Genomic DNA, 22,817 nt, shown 5'->3' with positions numbered 1-22,817 from the left:
CTTAAACATTTTGATGTCAATCTATGTTCTCATTAACAAATTTCAAAATGCACAGTTAAGATTTAAACGCTATTCTAAATTAAATTTGAAAAATATTTAAAGGTGACGTCACATGGTATTGCAAACCAGGTCATTTTCATCTTTATTTCATATTTTAAATAGGCATTTAATTTCCAAATAACCGTTTCTGTTCTTTCCAAGATATCCTGGTCATAATAGTTCAGATCATGAACTAAGCATTTGGTGACTAAGACAAAACCTAACAGGTTTGTGTGGTGTGTGCACGCACGTGCGAGTGTGCATTTCTAATCTTTGTTCATGTAAGATATGGGCAATAGATTCTGAGTTCTAATAACTGACCCCAAGGTCATCGTGAGGCCAAAAATCATAATTAGGAACTATTTCATCTTTAAAAACAAGCAAATTTACATCAAAACAATAAAACCCTTCAACAATCTTAATCCTCAAAAAAGAAAGATTTCTGAGCTGGGAGTCAACAGGCCTGGATCTGGATGCCAGCTTTTGCACCTGGTTAAAAGCATGTTCTTTGTCAACATGCCCCCCCCCCCCGCATCAGTTTTCTTACCTGTAAGACAAGAAGGATGGACTGGGAGATTTCTAAAGGCCCTTATTAACTGTTAATTCCAAGAATCAATCAATCAATCTGTTCCTGGAATGCACTATAGAAAAGAATCCAATATGAAGCAGTCTGCTAGTGCCTGGACTCAGGTCTAGAGCTGCTGAAATCAGAGAGTGAGGTACACTGAATCTTAATGAACAACAAAAGCTGGTTGGTTATATGCATCTTCTAGTATAATTTTTAGAATGAAGCTCTAGTATACCAACAAAATAGATGATATGAACAGAGCTTTGCACATAAAAGAAAGGGTTTGGAGTAAGTGAAAAGGAAGATAACTTAATGACATTATTAATATAAATATGATAGAGTATTCATAAAGTCTTTAGAGCCTAGTTTTTCATTCAATTTAATCCTACAGTGCAGACTTATTAAAACTGCAAAAACAAGCAGATTAAAGATGAACATTGCTCCATTTCTTTCAGTTCATTTCCTGAAAGCTAACATTGGAGAGAACTTATTTTCAATAATCGAATGTTCTTGATGTAACTGGTACTCTTAAAAGTAGTTTTCCTTTAAGAAAACAACACAAATAAAATCATACACTTGTAGAGGTCTTTGTACTTTTCAATGTGCACTCAATAATATTCTATCATTTTATCTTGCCAGTAAGCTAGAGGGAAGAAGTGACTGTAAGGTGAATAACAAATTTCCATTTTACAGATAAACAAACTAAAACACAGAAAGGGTCTAGTGGCTTCCCTTAACTCACACCAATAAAGTGATAAATCTGAATCAGTAGAAATTTGAGATAAGGCCATAAATGGCTTAATTCCACAAATTCCACAAGTGGAAATTAGGCCACAAACTTCTGATTCTCTGTCCCATGCTTATTCTATTGAACTTTATAAAATGACAGTAGGATTATATATAAAATATTACTAAACATGGCTGGTAGATTTGAGACAAACTGGTCACTTATACATCTAAAGGTAATATTGTCAAGAAGGAAGTTGCATAGAATTGTTTTAGGTTAGGTAATTTGGGGGAAGAGAGGTTGAAAATGCTTATATCACTAATACTTAATCACAGGTTACTGAGGCTAGGTCCATTCCTAAAAGTGACAATATGGTGCCCTATCCACTACATGAATATGTAAATGTATTATTATTATGATTGTTGCTGCTGTTGTTACTGAATTTGTATTTTTATTGACTTATTTTCACTAGAAACATAGAAAGACTCTCACAGCTGACTATTCCACCCTTTAACCTCAGCCTGAGACCATCACAAGGGCCCTGGCATTGGAATCACCACGGGATTCATTCAAATGAATCCCTCCCCCCTAACCCTACCCATCCAGATGCCACCAGGGTCTCCTTTTCCTAAGAGTGCAGCTTAGAGGGTCCCCAGGCCTTGCTACTGGCCCTGCAAATGAATTCTTCTTTCTGTCTCTTCCAATGAGAAATAAGAGCTCTTGGAGAGCACGGGCTGTTTTGCATTTCTCCATGTATTTCCTGCTATTGGCACAGTGCTGGGAGTACAGTTTAACGGTTAATTAATACTTCTCCGTTCTACTCCACACGGACAGACAGCATTTTAAGATCTGTAAAGCATTTCACATAAATCGTCCCATTTTCAGCATTAGGACCAGGCAACAGAACATAGCATCCACGGTTACCTCTTGGATCCTGACTCCTTTCTAGTGAAATACGGACTTCATATTGAGTCCTGTACTCTGACTCTGGCACACTGTACACACTGTGGCAGTAGGATTTTAACTAATAAACATTTTAAAACCACCACTGAGAGGGAGCCTGGGTCACTTTAGCAAAGTCAGGGGATCTATTTTATTTTTAAAAATCTTTTTCAAATGCCAAATACAACATCTCTACAAAAACGCTTCAGAAAATAAACACTGAGGTGATACCATAAGCAGCTGCAGCACACATTTATGAATGATGTCACAAGGACCTATGAGTTACAAGGCAGACAGTGCGGTCTAAGGGAAAGAGTGCTGTGCTTGGAGTGGAAAACATGGGCTGGAGTTTTAGCTCTGAAGTGTCCTTGAGGGAAGTAATTGAACCTTCCTGAGCCTCATTTTCACCATCTGTAAAAGGGGGAAGTGAAATGGACAGGAAGGAATAACACTGCCTCCTCCCTTGGGCTACTGTGGAGAAAGCATCTGCCTATATCTTAAGTTACCACAGAAGTGTGAGCAAAATCTTTTAAGAAAATGGAGTTGGTCCACTGTCCTCTCTCCTGGCTCAAAAAGGTACCCAGTAAAAATGGAAGTGGACGAAGCTATGAATGACTTCGCTTGGGTAAACATTTTCTTTTCTATTAATTCAATGATCAATACATTCAAAATGCTGACTTTAAAAATAAACTGGCCTATATTCAGTTTTATGTTTTAGAAAAAAATATAAAAACATATGTACTTACCTTCTAACAGAAATGTAACAATAATTTTATTTGCAAAACTAGGCCCAATGGCAGCTTGGCCAGACTAGGAAGGGCTTTTATCAGTGAACCTGTTGGTGGTTATTGATTAGCATGTAACAACAATGGAAATGCCTCCATTTCTGGCAAGCAGCAACAGTATTCTTACAAACCACTGATGGCTCAACAAGCTATTAATGACAGCTGGCTTTTCAACACTTAAAATGGCCAGACTGTGTTGCCTGACCACAAGGACAAGTAGGTCATCACTCTGAAATGTTCCACAGAATAAGATACATAAATGGGACCTCGTGGTAATCCCCAAACCCTAGTTATGGCTCCATGGTTCTTTTGTTCCACAGTTATTAATAGAAAGCAAATCCCATTTAAAGTTGTACATACTGTATTCAGGTTTTACAAAAAGATTTAGACAACTTCTCTAACTGGCTGAGGGATAAAAGCAAATCAGTTTCATTGTAACTGACGAGTACCACTGACCAATTCAGGGCTTGCTATCAAAATGTCTGCTCTGAAATCCAAATCCATGTATTATGTCTATGGATGGCTTGAAAATGTTTTTCCTCAGGCATCTTTTCATTCTTTGTCTAATCAATAGGAACCTACAATCATCCCTACGAGAGTTCAATCACTGTAGACCTTCAACAGGTAGTAACATCAATGGTAGGCAAAGGTACCATACTGGACGAGCATGGCATCTATTTGCTCCAGTAGAGATTTGGTTTTAGTTTATTTGCATTTTTCCAACTCAAATCCCATTCTCTTTTCTGTATCTATGCTAAATTTTATTCTCCTTCAGATTGTTTTTCTAAATTTTTTCTAGGATGGTAGGATCACTATTTAACACATTTAGTCTGAAGCCAAGGTGACAAGTTCAACTGGAGAGAAAAACTGTTTCGAAGATGGATTATACTCGAACTTCATCTAACAAATGCATGTCACTGCGAATTGAGGGCCCCAGGCCAACCAACCTTCTAACAAATTCTGCAACCACAGCACAGCTGCCAGCTAACCCGAGAGTATTCCTCTGCCATGCTGGCTCACTTTTCCAATTGGTGGGTTTCTCCAGGAGCCTCCCTTTTTTAGGGGATGGTTCAGGCCGGCTAACCTTCATTCCCCTTTCCCATCCCTTTTGTGAGCCATCATTAGAATGGAAGCCCCTCAGTGGCAGGGGCTGTCTTTCCTTTGGCTTGCATTCGTATCCTCAGCACTTAGAACACCATTTGGCACGCTTGCTGTTCAGTCATTTCAGTCGCGTCAGACTCTGTGGGACCCCATGTGGGATTTTCTTGGCAAAGATACTGGAGTGGTTTGCCATTTCCTTTTCTGGCTCATGTTACAGAGGAGCAAACTGAGGCAAACAGGGTGAAGTGACTTATCCCGGGTCATACAGCTGGTAAGTGTCTGAAGCCAGATTTGAACTCAGGAAGTGAGTCTTCCTAATTCCAGGCCCAGTGCTCTATTCACTATGCCACCTAGCTGCCCACTTGGCACACATGAAGTGCTTAATAATGTTTGTTTTCCAGTTGCCTTGGTTACTTTTAGTACTATTGGGAAAACAATGTTAGTATACATACTATACTATACATACATACATACATACATACATACATACATACCCTCCACACACACACACCCTCCACTATGAATACTTTTTATGCTTCTCTGGCTTTACTAATACTATACTAAATAACAACATTACATAACCTCTGCAAACAGAATATCATTTTTTGCTTGCTACCCCCACTAGTACTATTATGGTTAAGATACTAAATGAAGGCCATGAACGGTAACCTGCAACATTCTACTGAAGGCTTTACCATAAGTGAGAGAGACATCCTGAGAGACGGTGTGGCACAGTGAGAAGCACACCTTCATTTGACTGGTGACTGCTCCAGCAGACTTAGAGGACATTAGGCAAATAACTGCTCTGGGCCTGCTTCTCTATCTAAAAGGTCTGAACTAGATGATCTAAGTCCTTTGAGTTCTAAATTGTATGATTCTGTCTTTGCCCACTATCAAGCATTCTGAGTTATGTGTTCCTTATCCAATTGACAGAGAAGGCTCTAACCACTGAATATTTAATACACATCTACTATATTCATTTTGCTCATAATCTTTAAAAATCACCAAGATGTTACAAAATGGATGATTAATTTACCTTTGATTTGATTCAAATAAACACTGAAGAGTTTCACTATGTTTTGTTTAGTTTTCCTAAGCCAAGGACTAGAAAACAATCAAGAAGGACAATGCTATGTTAACTGTGTAAGCAAGCAAAACTCCCCTCCACCCCGGCTCCCCACCATCATTCCACCTTCCTCCAGACCCTAAGGAAGGCAGTGCAGAACCCTAAGCCCAAGAGCCTTGGGAATAGCAGTATCTCCCAAATAAGCAGACCCACTTTCTGTTCAGGCCTTATAGCCTTTGTGAAGGGGAGGAATCACTGTGGAAAAGGGGCCCACCTTCCTCTTCACCATCTGACATACTGCCCCTCCTGGGTAGGCAAATCGGCCTAGCTCTAGCAGCAAGGCATGGCTAACAACGAGCACCTTGGCCACTCCCACTCCTTAGACCATGAATCCTGAACACAAGAGCCTCTGGAACAGCCATGTTTCCAGCCCAGCGTCAAATGGTTCAGCTTCAGAAATCTCAGATACGATGTTATCAGAGGATATGACATTAAAGAAGGGCCTGACCATCTGTTTTCTGCTGCATCCTAAGGGCCACTGTGCTTTTCCAGCCAACATGCAGCTGATGTCTCCTTTATGAGTCGTGTCCCCATTAGAACGTGCGCTCTCTGAGAGCAGGGCCTGCTCACTTATCTTTCTGTAACTCCAGTGCTTAGTTAGGCGCTTTGCATATACTAAGTACTTAATAAATGCTTTCATTCAATCATTCATAAACCACAGTCTACAATTCTTAACCAAGGACCTGGGGGACTGAGCTGAGGCAAAGTTAGAATTAATAATATTATAACTGAACAAATGTGCATGTGGAGAGGGGTGTGACTCAGGAAAAAAGAAAACAGCATTAGAGGGGGCTTAGCCTCCATTCTTTCACTCAACCTCTAGCAAGAGGACACACACACACACACACACACACACACACACACATCTCTTAGACTTGTCTGCCTATTCTTTCTCAGTGACTACATGTGTCCACGCACCAGCAAGCAGCTACAAATACCTAGTACACAAATTAACAGAGAAACTTAAAGTATCTCTCTTCATGGACACATGAACTCAAATCTTCCGGAACCCAGGCCTACAGCTCTATCCACTGGGCCAGAAGCTGCCTCTTCTTCAAGATAAACAAAATAATAAGCTTAATAAAAATGTGAATAAAAAGGAAGGGAAAAAATAGATTTTAGAATTCTAGTATCTTTTTAAAATTTTATAGCATGAGATTTAGCACCCTAGCAATTTACTGACTATACCCCAATTCTTAATTGGCTAGAACAGTTTTTCAAGGAGGAATGTATGAATTTGTAATTCTGTAGAAAAGTCATCTCAAGTCTAACATTCACTGAATTTCCCCCAGGAGGAATTAAACAAGAGGGTTCCCTTCTTAAATTATATCTCCATCCATTCAAGGCATAGACAATGAACAGGAAGAAAGAAACTGGTAGTTAATACAAGTGGTAGCCTAGACTGTTTATCATCTCATGCCTTTTGCAAAGTGAGACACACAGTGGAGGCACAAAGAACCTTCTAGAAAGAGTCTTCGAAGGTCCTCAGGAGCACAGCCAACAGGTGACAGTCATGGCTGGTAACTCTGGGGCAAAGAGGACCAAAACACTTTGGAGGACACTCAATGGGATGCGCAGAGTAAGGAAAACCTGCTCGGCTGGAGCGTACAGAAACACCCCTAGTGTGCCTCATGGGAATTAGGCGAAACAGGCAAAGCTCACGTTTAGCACATGACTAGCATTATCGAGCATTATTACTGCACAAAAAATTGCACAGAATAACAAACAAAGAACAGCCCATATTCAGTGGTTGATTTTTAATGTAAAATTATAGTGGCTATCAAAAAACTCAGAAAACATTAAACTCACACTCTAACTGGCATCCTAAAACCTGCATTCAGCCTTCTTCTTACATCTTTAAAATAAATTTATATTTTAACAGCAGTTAAAGGGCATGTCTCAGAGAAAAACCAAACAGGAGCTCAGTCCAGAGAAGGGGAAACCAGTATGAAATTCTAAAGTCCTGATTGAACATCCTTTGAGAAAGAAAATGATCATTCATATTACTAGATGGTAGGGGTAATATGTGAAAACACCACTGAAGCAGGGACCTCACCATAAAACAGAAGAAGCAAGATCAATATCATTTATTCTAATCTCAATTATTTACTCAGATGTAATAAGGATAGTAACAAAGGAAAGACAGCAGTTTATTTCAAATTAATGGGCTCAACTGACAATCAAAGCATGAATGAAAATTTGATTGAGGAGTGTGCCAACTCTTCTCCAGTTATTATTAAAACCTGATTAGTCTTTGGTTGTGACACCTTGCTATTAATTTTTTTAAGAGTATTATTTTTATTTATTTTGTTAGATATTTCCCAATTTTATGTAAAAAGTTTTTTTAACAATCATTTTTAAAAATTTTGAGGACCAAATTATCTTCCTCCTTCCCACCCTTCCCCCTTTCCTTGAGAAAGCAACAAATTTGCTTCTGATTATTCATGTGAGATCATACAAAACATATTTCCATATTAGCCATATTGAAAAAGAAAACATAAATTAAAATAAAAATAAAGATGGTAAATAGAAGTATGTTTTAATCTGCATTCAGAGTTCATCACTTCTCTCTCTGGAGGTGGATAGCATTTTTTTTCTTTTTTTTAATATAAATTTATTTATTTTCAGTTTTCAATATTTACTTCTACAAGATTTTGAGTTCCAAAATTTCACCCCATCTCGCCTCTCCCCCCACCCCAAGATGGCATGCATTCTGAATACCCCTTCCCCTAGTCTGCCTTCTCTTCTATCTCTCTCACCCCTTCTCTTATCCCCTTCCCCTTTTATTTTCCTGTAGAGCAGGACAGACTTCTATATCCCATTTCCTGTATTTATTTCCCAGTTGCATGTGAAAACATTTTTTTAAACATGTTTTAAAACTTTGATTCCAAATTTTTTCCCTTCCTCCCTCCCCACCCACCCTCATTGAAAAGGCAAGCAACTCAATATAGGTTGTCCATGTGTAGTTATGCAAAACACTTCCATAGTAGACATGTTGTGAAAAACTAACTCTATTTCCCTTAATCCTATCTGCCCTCCCATTTATTCTGTTCTTTCTTTTGACCCTGTCCCTCCTCAGAAGTATTTACTTCTGATTACCCTCTTCCCAATCTGCACTCCTCTCTATCATCCCCCTGCTCTCTTGTCCCCTTCTCCCCCTATTTTCCTGTAGGGTAAGACAGATTTCCATGCCCAACTGAATGTGTATGTTATTCCCTCCTTAAGCCAAATCCTATGAGAATAAGATTCACTCATTCACTCTCACCTTTCCCTGTTTCCGCTCCACTACGAGAGACTTCTTTTCTGCTTTTTTTTTGTGTGAGACAATTTACCCCATTCTACCTCTCCCTTTCTTCTTCTCTGAGTATCATCCTCTCTTATCCCTTAATTTTATTCTCCAGATATGACCCCTTAATCTTCAACTCACCCTGTGCCTTCTATCTATTTATCTATCTATCTATCTATCTATCTATCTATCTATCTATCTATCTATCTATCTATCTATCTAAATACATACATATAATTTTCCCCCCACCAACTACCCTAATACTGACAAAGGTCTCATGATTTATAAATATCATCTTTCCATGCAGGAATGTAAACAGTTCAACCTTAATAAGTCTCTTATGATTTCTCTTTCCTTACCTCTTCATGTTCCACTTGAGTCTTGTATTTGAAAGTCAAATTTTCTATTCAGCTCTGGTCTTTTCATCAAGAATGCTTGAAAGTCCTCTATTTCACTGAATGACCATTTTTTCCCCTGAAGGATTATACTCAGTTTTGCTGGGTAGGTGATTCTTGGTTGTAATCCTATCTCCTTTGCCCTCCAGAATATTATATTCCATGCCCTGCGGTCCTTTAATGTAGAAGCTGCTAAATCTTGTGTTATCCTGATTGTGTTTCCACAGTACTTGAATTGTTTCTTTCTGGCAGCTTGTAATATTTTCTCCTTGACCTGGGAACTCTGGAATTTGGCTACAATATTCCTAGGAGTTTTCCTTTGGGGATCTCTTTCAGGAGGAGATCTGGATTCTTTCAATTTCTATTTTGCCCTCTGGTTCTAAAATCAGGGCAGTTTTCCTTGATAATTTCTTGAAAGATGATGTCTAGGCTCTTTTTTTGATCATGGCTTTCAGATAGTCCAATAATTTTTAAATTCTCTCTCCTGGATCTATTTTCCAGGTCAGTTGTTTTTCCAATGAGATATTCACATTGTCTTCTATTTTTTCATTCTTTTGGATTTGTTTTACAGTGTCTTGATTTCTCATAAAGTCACTAGCTTCCAATTGCTCTATTCTAATTTTTAAGGAAGTATTTTCTTCAGTAATCTTTTGGACTTCCTTTTCCATTTGGCCAATTTTGCTTTTTAGGGCATTCTTCTCCTCATTGGCTTTTTGGACCTCTTTTGCCATTTGGGTTAGGCTATTTTTTAAGGTGTTATTTTTTCAGTATTTTTTTGGGTCTCCTTTAGCAAGCTGTTGACTTGTTTTTCATGATTTTCTTGCATCACTCTCATTTCTCTTCCCAGTTTTTCTTCTACTTCTCCTACTTGCTTCTCAAAATCCCTTTTGAGCTCTTCCAAGGCCTGGGACTGATTTATATTTTTCTTGGAGGCTTTGGATGTAGGAGCTTTGACTTTGCTGTCTTCTTCTGGTTGTATGTTTTGATTTTCTTTGTCACCAAAGTAAGATAATATAGTCTGACTCTTTTTGTGCTGCTTGCTCATGATCCTGGCCAATTACTTGAGTTTTAAACTCTTTGTTAAGGTAAGAGTCTGCTTCCAATGTGGAGAATGTACTGTCCCAAGCTTCAGGGGTTTGTACAGCTGTTTTCAGAGATATTTGTAGGGACCTGTACATTTTCAGTTCTTCCAAGGTGGTATGATAAGGGGCAAAGTGTTTACTCCTTTTCTGGCCTGTGCTCTGGTCTGCTAGTGACCACAAGCACTCCTTTCTGTCCTGGAACTGTGAGGAAGGTTTCCTCTTCACCGCCACTACCAGCTCCACTGCCACTACAAGCTCCACTGTGCCAGTGCTCCTCCTTGCCCCAGGACTGCCATCCAGAACTGTGACCCAGATCTAAGCATGGCAAAGCAAAAGATTCCTGCCTCAGCACTGACAAAGAGATCCCTACAATCCCCCTCTGCTCAGCCACCAGATTCCCCCTTACTCTATGGGCCTTAAGCTCAGGACGCAGCCACCACCCCAGTGCCCGCGCTCTGTGCTCTGGAACTGGCTCTGAGACCTAGCTCCTCTCTCAGCACTGCAGAAACAGACTTTTCCCACTGACGTTCTAAGTTGTCTTTGGTGTTCATAGGTTGAGAAGTCTGGAATCCAACACAGCTGCCTGTGCCCCCATGCCTCACTGCGCTCCCCTACCCACCTGGCATCATATACCTTCCCGATCAATCATCTAGATTGTCTTGGGCTGGAAATTTGCTTCACTCTGTCTTTTTTGTGGGTTCTGCTGCTTTAGAATTTGTTTAGAGCCATTTTTTATAGGTATTTGGAGGGCTTTGCGGAAGAGCTCAAGCAAGTCACTGCTTTCACTCCGCCATCTTGTCTCTGCCTTGTGGATAGCATTTTTCATCATAGGTCCTTTGTAAATGTCTTGGATCATTGTTTTGATCAAAGTAGGTAAGCCTTTCACAGTTGATCATTGTAACAATATTGCTGTTATTATGTATAATGTTATCCTGGTTCTGCTCACTTCACTTCATATCAGTTCATATAAGTCTTCCCAGGTTTTTCTGAAACCATTCTGCTAGTCATTTTTTATAACACAATAGTATTCAATCATAATTATATACCACCATTTGTTCAGCTATTCCCCAACTGATGGGTATCCCCTCCATTTCTAATTCTTTGTCACCTCAAAAAGGGCTGCTATAGATATTTTGTACATATAGTTCTTTCCTCTTTTCTTTGATCTCTTTGGGATATGGACCCAGTACTGATACTGCTAGGTCAAAGGGAATACTTAGTTTTATAGCCCTTTGGATGTAGTTCCAAATTGTTCTGTAGAATGGCTGGACTAGTTCACAATTCCAGCAACAGTGCATTAGTATCTCAATTTTTCCACATCCTCTCCAGCATTTGTTATTCTCCTTTTCTGTCATGTTAGCTAATCTGACAGGTGTGAGGTGGTACCTTAGAGTCATTTTAATTTGCATTTCTCAGATCAGTATTGACTTTAGAGCATTTTTTCAGGTAGCTATTGATAGTTTAGATTTCTTTTTCTGAGAATTGCCTGTTCATATCCTTTGACCATTTATCAACTGGGGAATGGCTCTTATTTTTACAAAGCAGGCTCTTTATCAGAGAAACTTGGTACAAAACATCTCCTCCCAGTTTCCTGTTTTCCTTCTAATTTTGGCTACATTAGTTTTGTTTGTACAAAAGCTTTTTAATTTCATGTAACCAAAATTATTTATTTTACTTCCTGTAATTCCCCCTTTCTCTTATTTGGTCATAAACTCTTTCCTTATCCATAAATCTGACAGGCATATTTTTCCATGCTCTCCTAATTTACTTAAGACATCATGCTGCTTGTGTAAATCATTTATCCATTTTGACCATATCTTGGTATACGTTGTGAGATGTTGGTCTGTGCCTGCTTTCTGCCAAACTGCTTTCTAATTTTCCTATCAATTTTTGTCAAATGTTGGGTTCCAACTCCAAAAGCTTAGATAATACTAGATTACTGGGATCACTTACTACTATGTATTGTGTATGTTGGGCAGTGAGGAGGTGCAGTGAATAATGCTGGGCCTAATTCTAATGTCAGAGAATCACAAAATCTTGGGGGTGGGAAAGAGACCATAGAGTCCAAATCCTATCTACCTCTCGATGCTGTCTACTGTGCTTTTGGAGAGCTCTAAACATTAGGGAGCTTTACCTTGCACCAATTAGGAACCCCATTAGGAACACTGCCTCTTCTATATGACAGCTCCTTAAACACCTGAAACACAGCTATCATTTCTATTTGGGCTTCTCATCTCTTAAAATAACCAATTCCAGCTCCTTCAAGTGATTATCATATGATGTGATTTCTAGGCCCTTTTCTCTCCAAGTAAAGAGTGGGTGCTCTATCTGGATACTCCTCCAGCTTCAATTCATTTAAGTATATAGGCAGTTACTGAGCTACTACTCTGTGTAACATCTGCAGGACACTGGGGATACAAAGAAAAAAGGGAACCAGGCTTTGCCTTCAAGAAGTTTACATTTTCCTAGGGGAAGATAAAATGCTGGTAGAGTGGAAAGAATTTGGGCTGGGCAGTCAGAGAAACTCAGTTCATATGTCTCCAAGGCCTTCCACCTGTGAGACCTTATGGAAGTCACTTAACTTCCTTAGGCATCAGTGTAGCACTAGGCAAGAAGCCAGCCTCCTCTGTAGCCCCAGCATAGCACCAAGTGGGCCCTGGTGAGAAGGGAAAGGATAAAGGAGAGAGAGAAGGAAAAACAGGAGGAAAAATAGGATGGAGGGAAATACAGTTAATAATGATAAATGTGAATGGGATGAACTTACCCATAAAATGGAAGTGGATTAAAAGTCAGAATCCTACAATACGTTATTTATAAAAAACAAAACTTGAAGCAGAGAGACACACACAGAGTAAAGGCAAGGGGCCACAGCCGAACCTACTATGTGTCAGCTGAAGTAAAAACAAAACAAAATAGCGGTACCAATCCTGATCTCAGACAAAGCAAAAGCAAAAATAGATCTAAATTAAAAGAGATAAGGAAGGAAACTACATCCTGCTAAAAGGCACCACAATGAAATAATATCAGTACTAAACACACATACCAAGTGGTAAATCATTCAAATTCTTAAAGAAGTTAAGTGAGTTACAAGAGCAAAGAGACAGTAAAACTATACTAGTGAGGGACCTCAACTTTCCCCTCTTAGAATTAGATTAAATCTAACCACAAAATAATCAAAAAAGCCAAGCAGGTGAACAGAATTTTAGAAAAATTAGATACGCTAGACCTCTGGAGACAAACTGAATAGGGATAGAAAAGAATAGATCTATTTTCTCAATAGTACATGGCACCTACACAAACATTAACCATGTATTAGGACACAAAATCCTCACAATCAAATGTAGAAGGGCAGAAATATTAAAGACATCCTTTTAAGGTCATAATGCATTAAAAATTACATTCAATACAGAGCAGTGGAAAGATATATTAAAAATCAATTGCAAACTAAACAATATAATCCTAAAGAATGAGTGGGTCAAAGAACAAATCACAGAAATAATTGATAATTTCATTAAAGAGAATGACAACAATGAGACAACATACCAAAATTCGTGGAATGCAGCCAAAGCAGTACTTAGGGGAAAATTTATATCTCTAAATACCTAAAGCAGACAAAGAGCAGGTCAATGAAATGGGCAGGCAACTAAAAAAAAAAAACTAGAAAAAAAACAAATTAAAATTATCCAATTAAACACCAAATGAGAAATCCTGAAAATCGAAGGAGAGATGAATAAAACTAACCTATCGCACTAGTAAATACAACTAAGACCTGGCTTCATAAAAAAATCAATCAGATGGATAAACCATTGGTTAATTTGATTTAAAAAAAGATGAAAACCAAATTACCAGTATCAAAAATTAAAAGGGTGAATTTACCACCAATGAAGAGGAAAATAAAGTAATGATTAGCATCCTTTTTTGCTCAATTATATGCCAATAAATCTGTCAATCTAAGCAAAACAGATATTTTAAAAAATACAAATCATTTAGATTAACAGAAGAGGAAATAGATTATTTAAATAACCTTCCATCTTAGAAAAATAAATTGAACAAGCCATCAATGAACTCCCTAAGAAAAAATCCCCAGGGCCAGAGAGACTCACACGTGAATTGTACCAAACATTTAAAGAACAATTCATTCCAATACTATATAAACTATTTGGAAAAATAGGTAAAGCTCTTACCAAATTCCTTTTATGACATAAATATGGTGTGGATACCTAAACCAGGAAGAGCTAAAACAGAGAAAGAAAACTACAGACCAATTTCCCTAATGAATACTGATGCAAAAATCTGAAATACAACACTACCAAGGAGATTACAGCAACATAGTATAAGGATCATACAGTACGGCCAGATGGGATTTATACCAGAAATGCAGGGCTGGTTCGACATCAAGAAAACTATCAGCATAACTGACCATATCAATAACAAAACCAACAGAAATCATATGATTATCCCAATAGATGCAAAAAAAAAAAGCTTTTCACAAAATGTAGTACCAATTCTTATTAAAAACAATAGAGAGCACAGGAATTATTGGAACTTTGCTTAAAATGATAAATTGTATCTACCTAAAACCATCGGCAAGCATTATCTGTAATGGAAATAAGCTAGAAGCCTTCCCAATAAGATAAGGATTGAAGCAAGGACATCCATTGTCACCATTATCATTCAATATTGTAGTAGAAATGTTGGCTATAGTTATGTGAGAAGAAAAAGAAAGGAATTAGAATATGCAATGAGGAAACAAAACTAATGCTCTTTGTAGAAAATTTGATGGTATACATAAAGAACCCTAGTGAATCAACTAAAAAACTACCTGAAACAATTAACAACTTTAGCAAAGGTGCAGGATATAAAATGAACCAATATAAATCACTGGCATTTTTATATATAACAAACAATGCCTAGCAGCAAGAGAAATGAAGACAATTATAAAACACTTTTCACACAAATAAAGTCAGAGTTAAATAATTAGAAAAAATCAATTGTTCATGGATAGGCTGAGACAATATAATAAAAACAACAACTCTACCTAATGTAATTTACTTATTCAGTGCCATACCAAGCTACCAAAAAATTATTTTATATAGCTAGAAAAAACAATAAAATTTATCTGAAAGAACAAAAGGTCAATAATATCAAGGGAATTAGTGAAAAAAAAGTACGAAGGAAGATGGACTAACTGAATCGCAAATGATATTATAAAGCAGTAACCATCAAAACTATATGGTACTGGCTAAGAAACAAGAGTAGTGGATCAGTGGAGCAGATTAGAGGTACACAAGACACATAGTATTCTAGTGTTTGATAAACCCAAACACATTAGCTTTTGGGACAAGAACTCACTATTTGATAAAAACTGCTGGGGACACTAAGAAAACAGTATGGCCAAACCTAGGTTCAGAACAGGCCAGCACAACATATGGCCCATGGCCTGCCTGCAGTCTCCCAAGGGATTTCAGGCAGCCCACAAAAAATGTAGAGGATGTAAAAGAAAGTAAAGATGTAACAAACACTTTGTTGGTGGCCCACTTAACTGGCCTTTCACTAGTCACTGTTGTGCCTATCATGTAATTTGGTGGGTGGGTTGCTACTGTGCACTCTCTCCTGTTTGCCATGTGACCGGTGGCAGCTAACCATCATCCCTCTGTCTCTAGTCAGACAGGAGCGAGAGTCAAGAGTCGTATCTTTTTGCTGTGTTTTCTGTCCTTTCTAGTGTTGAATAGGGACAAAGTGAGTGCAGCCATGCGCCAATGTGGCTGACGAGAGGCAACAACGCCAGGGCTTCTTCCTTTCCCTTGCTGCGTGGCCATCCTCCAAGTTACATGAGTGTCTGGTGCTCTTTGCAAAGTCAGACATTCAGTTCAGTATTTCTTTGTAAAGCAGTTGCTGTGGAGATTTTTTGGTTCTAACACTAAAGTTTTTGGGGTGACTTTGTAAAATGGGTGATAAAAAGAAATGGAAGACTGAATTGGAACACAGAATGTTTAATCCAGAGTGGACATTATTTACTTTCATGACAGACAAAATATTGTGCTTTGTTTGCCAAGAAGTAATAGCCATTTCAAATGAAAACATTCTGACTTAAGCAAACTGGACACCAATGAAAAACAAATTAAAGCATCCAAATTGTTGAAAAATCTCAGTGGGGAACAATGGTTTTTCAAGAAAGTAAACTTGGAAAAAGAGGTGGCTACTAAGGTTAGTTTTCAGATTTCTAAAGAAATCAATTTCAAATATGATTCCAGAGTACAATCAACTGCTGACAAGAAGTGTAATATGTCCCATTAACTAAATGTAAACAGTAAGAAAACCTGAAATATGTATTAAAACTTGTACCGCTTAGCAAAGTAAATTTTTTTTTAACATTAATGTAATTTCATGATAAATAAAAATCTTAAGAAGTGTAATTAATTGACATTAATTGAAATTTCCTTTTTTTTAAAAAAAAAGATGGTTTACTTGCAAAATAGTTTAATCATTAATTATATCTTTACTTGGAAAGTGAGCTGCTAAAAACCTATCCACAGCCCAAAGAAGTTTAGCCTATTTTAATTTTGGTTCCTACCTACTGCTGAGTTGCGCAGGTCTGGTATAGACCAACATCTTATACCATATACCAAGATACGGTCAAAGCTAGGGTGGTTGGGTTTATCAAACACTTGATTACTATGGTCATTTACTACTGTGTTTTGTGTACCTAATGTATTCCACTGATTCACCACTCTTCGCCAGTACCTGACAGCATTTTCTCATGAATTCCCAATTGCATTTGTCCTACTAGCTGGATCCTATGTAGGCATTTCCAACTCAACATGCCCAAAACAGAACTCATTACCTTTTTCCGCCAAACCTAACTTATTTCTGAACTTTCCTATTACTGTCAAGGGGATCACTATCTTTTTAGTTACCTTGTTTCATATCCTTGGTGTCATCCTGACTATTCATTCTCATTCACCCCAGATATCTAATTAGTTGCCAAATTTGGTCATTTCTACATTCAGAACATCTTTTCCATCGAGCACCTCCTCTCCATCACACAACCTCCCTAGTTTAGGCTTCTATCCCATCTTCCTGGGACTATGGCAATAGATTTCTCCTATCTGGTCTTTATGCTTCCAAGTCTCTCCCATTTCCAATCCATCTTCTACCCACTAGGGCCAAATTTAAACAGAAACAGCTTCCCCAGTCCTGCATGTTATACCTCTCCTAATGCACTCCATTACACTGCTGACTTGAATTGAACTTGCAATTCACACACTGCACTGCTCCTCCTCCCTCCAGGTTTTTCCCAATAAAGTGATGTGACTCTCATGTCCCTCATAAGTCTATAGTAAAACTCTGGATTTGGAATCAGAAGAAAAGGGTTCAAATCTAAACACTGTTACCTTATCAACTATGTGATGATAAGAAAAGCAATTTTCCCTCCCTGGTTCTCAATTTCCTTATTTGTAAGGTAACAATGTTGGACTACATGGCCTCTAAGTTAGACTGCAGCTCTAGATTCTAAGATCCTACAAATCTTTAAGCTAGTGCATCTCTTGTTTTATTTTCTTCTAGAGGTCTAGAACAATATGTACAATATCTAGTACAGCATCACGTACAAGTTGAGTATCTAGTAAATATTTTTTCACGGTGCTGATACTGATGCCAGTAGTTATCACTACCAACTCAAAAATCAGGCTGATAAATATTTAACCTTTAAATTCCTTTTGGTAATAATTTGTCTGTGATGATTAGGAAGCATTTTTAACACCAAGAGGCTTTCATTTCTCTTGTATTTAAAGTAACTGGTGTTTTCCAAATAGAGAGCTCTACATTCTAAATAATATTTGTTGACGACACTGTATTTTGCTATTGCTTGTTTTTGTAGCATCAAAGTAGTGTACATTAATAGTTAACAAAGCTACTGCATGATATACGAATGAAGTCTTGTATTAAAAAAAAAAATACTTACACTGTATTTACAAAAGAATCTGTGCCATTAATTATTCAACATTTGGATTTGACCAGAAACCAGACCATGACTTTATAATGATCTGTTTAGATGAACTACTTAATGTTCTGCCGAAAGATTCAGAGCAAGCTGAATGAGTTTCAAACTGGTGACAGTACCACAGTTCCCCTGTTTTTGATCAGTGCATGGCTTTTAATGTAAAATCTGCTTCAATTTCACTAGTGGTTTGAATATGTTTACTTAAACCAAAAATATTTTGCATTTCAATGATTATTACATATTACAGAACTGAATGGAGTTTAAACCAATGCATTATTCATAAGGCTAAGACAACAGAAAAAACAAAGCTGCACATTTCTTTCAAAGACTTTAAATTACTAAAACATACCATATTTATGCAGGAAATATTTGACTGTTTGTCTTATAAAACAAGTTTCTTTGTGTCAGATCAGGTTATGTCAAAAATTCAACACCAAACTGCTTTTGGTTATAATTAAGGCAACCACCAATTTAAGGACTATTGTCCATTTTATTTCATCTCTACATAAAAAAAGTAATTAAAAAAAATTAAAATTTCCTCAAAATGATAAGACAAATGAAAATGTAAGTGGCTTCGCATAATAACAGTGAGCTGACCCTTTGGGGAATGGCTGATTTTCTAAATTCAAGGCATTCAAAGCTCATTCAAAAGTGTTCATTTAGAATGCAGATATCAAAGATGATGCAAATGTTCAAGAGAAAATTAGAACTTACCAGATGTTCTAATCCAGCTTTGATGTTTCCAGAATCCCTGTAACAGAAGAACAAAAGTTCTAAACAGTTGCTAAACCCTTGCCTCCTGTGATTTGTTTACTTTGGATATGTATGCATGTATGTATGTATGTACATATATAAAGTCTTATTTTTCTAACATTTCCATGATTACATTATTATAATGCAGAACAATTTCCATTAAAGGAAGACCAACCATTAAAATGGACTTAATTATTTATCTAGTAAGTGATAATTCATATTTCACTGACTGAAATAACTTAAAACGACATTAAAATGCCCTACAGTATTTCTGTGGACAAGGAAAAGGAAAAAAAAAGTCAGTCACCCTGCTACACCAAAAAAGTTACACTAAGTCCTGCAGATTCTTATTAGAAGCAATTTTTTTTTAAATTAAAAAAAAATTTTAGGGACAGCTAGATGGCACATTGGATAGAGAAACAGACTGGTGTCAAGAAGACCTGAGTTCAAATTTGGCTATAGTAGCTGTGTGACCTGGGGCAAATCACTTAACCCTGTCTGCCTTAGTTTCCTCAACTATAAAATGAGCTGGAAAAGGAAAGTATTTTAATATTAAAACAACAGCCCTGCAGCTCTGCCTGCTTTCTGTGGTCCAGTTACTTGGTTAACACGGTTTGCTCAATGTCAAAGGCTCTGACTTTAAAACATCTTGTTCTTTAATTAATTAAATATTGTGAGTGTGTGTGTATGAGGGGAGGAGTGTTTAAAGACTGACTGGTAATGAGCCAGATTCTCATACTGTGTAGTATGCACTAGTTAAACTATGGCCAAGAGAAATTCTTAGAAACGAAATTAATTCCATCTAGTTGACGGGTTACCATCTGACAGGACTTAAATAGTAACACGCCAAATTACTATGTAGACAATATGATCACTATTACAATTAAAAGCATTAATAAGTACACAATTCTCTCTAATAATAAATAAAACTACATAGAGCTGATTCTTGCTCTCTATGAACTCATAACTAAAAAGAAACTGCTGGAATAAACCAAAATTCAAAAGACAGAGAAAGAACAATATAAAAACATTAATCTAATACATGAATGCATCATAAGTCACTTATGTTATATTGTATATATTTCATGACTGAGTATATTTAAAGCAGCTAGGTGGCACTGCAGTGGATAGAGTAGAATGGCCTGGAGTCAGAAAGACCTAAGTTCACATCCATCCTCAGACACTTACTAACTGTGTGACTCTGGGCAAGTCACTTAACCCTGTATGTCTCAGTTTCCTCATTTGTAAAATGAGCTGGAAAAGGAAATGGCAAACTACTCTAGTATTTCTGCCAAGAAAACCCCAAATGGGGTCACAAAGAGTAGAACATGACTAAAAATGACTGAACAACAAAAAGTATGATTTAGGGGTAGGGAATAATTTAGTGTAAACCTTAGTGAATCATCACAAAATCTAAATGTTATGAAGCATAGATAATGAATATAACAAGGGAGAGCCTTATGGCTTGAAAGAATTGAGACTGTTTATGAGGCTAACATGATACCAGAAAGTATCTTATACAGCTAAGTTCTGATCAGTGTGAAGAAAGAATCCCATGAAGCAGCCGCAGTATTTGAATTCAAATCATCTATTTCCATTGGACTAGAACCAATTAAAAGCATGGCCTGGAGATATGGCAGGTTCTATTCCAAACCACAACAAAGTGAATATAGTAATAAAATAAGTCATGAATTTTTTGGTTTCTGAGTGCATATATTTTTACCCTATAGTTATAAAAAAGCAATGTGCATACTTTAATTAAAAATACTTTATTGCTAAAAAATGCTAACCATCATCTGAGCCTTCAATAAATAGTAATCTTTTTGCTGGTAGAGGATCTTGCCTTGATATTGATGGCTGCTGACTAATCAGGGTGGCTGTGGCAATTTCTTACCATAAGACAACAATCAAGTCTGCCACATCAGTTGACTCCTTCTTTCATGAAAGGTATCTCTGCAGCACCTAATGCTCTTTGATAGCAGTTTACTCACAGTAGAACTTCCTTCAAATTGGAGTCACTCCTCTCAGACCCTGCTGCTGCTTTTTTCAATTAAGTTTATGTAATATTTTTAATATTGCTGTGTCTCAGGGAATAGGGAGGTCTGAAGAAAGGGAGAGAGATGGGGGACCGGCCAGTCAGTGCAGCAGTCAGAACACATATTTATAAATCAAGTTCGCCATCTTATACGGCTGCAGTTCACGGTGTCCCAAAACAATGACAACAGTAACATCAAAGATCACTGATGACAGATCATCATAACAGATACAGTAATGATGATAAAGTCTGAACACAGTGAGAATTACCAAAACGGCACAGAGAGAGACAAAGTCAGCACATGCTGTTGGAAAATGGCGCCAACAAACTTGCTCAACGCAAGGCTGCCACAAACCTTCGATCTGTAAAAAAGGTAAAATATGTGAAGCACAATAAAGTGAGGTTCAATAAAATGAAGCATGCTTGTACTATGTTTTATATAATTACAACTGTGAATAGTGTGAATTTGAGTACATGTGACTATTTCACAGGATTTATTACTCAGTACTGTAACCCAGCTCTTTATGGACTGGGAGGACTAGAAAACATTAGGGATAGAATGGATTTTATAGGTCACTCACTTCTACTTTACTGAGCTTGCAACCATAGCAAGCTACTAGAGGCCATTCGTGTTACATAAGATTTATACATGAATTTCATAGTGGTTAATGAAGTTTCAAAAAGTCATCCATGCCAAGGTGGAAACGTCAATGAGTGGAAATAGCAATGCATTTGGGGTCAGAAGATCTGAGTTTAAATTTTAGTTCTGCTATTTCTTATCTCTGTGATACCAGTGAAGTCAATTAATTCATCTGTTTCCTCATCTGTAAAATAAGAGGTTTGGAGTATAAAGGTCATGACCTTTAGGATCCCTTCCAGCTGTAAAATCCTGAAAATAATCCTTCTCTTAGCATTACTTTAGGCAGAGTTAAATCAGTATTATCAGTAAAGAATACTACACACAGGTGTGTGTTATTTAAATGGGAAAGAAGTGATAGTGATATGTGGTGATGGCCAAAGATCCTAATGAACTTAAAAGAAACAGGAACCAAGACACTGATGTAAAGAGTTTCAAGTTAATGGTATAAAACCCGTCCTCTTTAGTGGTCTGTCTCTTGTGCCATCCCTGTCATGACTTCATCAATGTTGGTGCAACTCCTTTTGCCCTGTGCTGAAAGCAGACTTAATTCAATTATAAGTCTCAAAACTGATAAAATGGTCCTGAAGTGGAAAATGGAAAGAGATTATTGGCAAATGAATAAAGATTTGTATTGAACTAACACACAGGAGTACAGCAGGTCTTTTTTTAATCATTCCCTGTCTTAAGTCTTCTGGGAACCATGAGTTTCCCTTCCCCTCATGCAGCACATCGATTTCTGAATTAGACTGCAATATTAAATAATTAATATACTTGCCATGATTGATGTTTTGCATTAGATGAATATTAGGTTATCAATCAAAATCCACTTGGTTTAATGTAATAATATTGAAAAAGTGTCAAGGATTGTTCATCCAATTTGTAGTTGAGGCAGCACAGATAGTAATATCTGTGTACCACGAGTCTCTAAAGGAGGAAATGCAGAAGCTGACCATGCACGAGGCAGATGTGATGCATCTAACTAAGACAAGTCTGAGGTGGTCCTAAATAAACCTTGTGGCACCTGTCAGTTTCAATCTGAAGCTTCTTTCCAGCATGAAGATGCTGGGCATCAATCATGCAGTGACAGCTAGAGGAGAAGCATAACTAAGACACTTTTATCTGTGTTACGCCCAAATTTAATTCTTTTTTGAACATCATCATCATCACATTCAAATATCTGAAAATGCAGCTGTGATATATCTGCTACACCCTCAAAACATTTCTAACCAAAGTAAGATCTTTTGTCCTTGATCAGTTATTAATGTTAGGAATTAATTATTTCTTCAAATATCGATTCCATTCAAAACTACTTACTGAATGCATACTATGTAAAAAG

The 22,817-nt window shown here is 37.3% G+C and overlaps 1 protein-coding gene across 2 annotated transcripts in view; it reads right to left on the bottom strand.

Moving 5' to 3' along the window:
* RSRC1 (arginine and serine rich coiled-coil 1) overlaps positions 1-22,817 on the bottom strand; it is a 418,914-nt gene that overhangs the window by 201,230 nt on the left and 194,867 nt on the right. For both annotated transcript variants that reach the window (XM_020989056.2, XM_078147674.1), the window contains one exon: positions 18,768-18,804. In XM_020989056.2, coding sequence (XP_020844715.2) covers positions 18,768-18,804 — 37 coding nt within the window. The remainder of the gene's footprint in view (positions 1-18,767; positions 18,805-22,817) is intronic.

This window comes from Phascolarctos cinereus, unplaced genomic scaffold (genome assembly GCF_003287225.1).
Source record: "Phascolarctos cinereus isolate Bilbo 61053 unplaced genomic scaffold, phaCin_HiC Scaffold_7;HRSCAF=346, whole genome shotgun sequence".
NCBI classification, from domain to species: domain Eukaryota; kingdom Metazoa; phylum Chordata; class Mammalia; order Diprotodontia; family Phascolarctidae; genus Phascolarctos; species Phascolarctos cinereus.
This window is presented reverse-complemented; position numbering and strand designations above follow the sequence as displayed.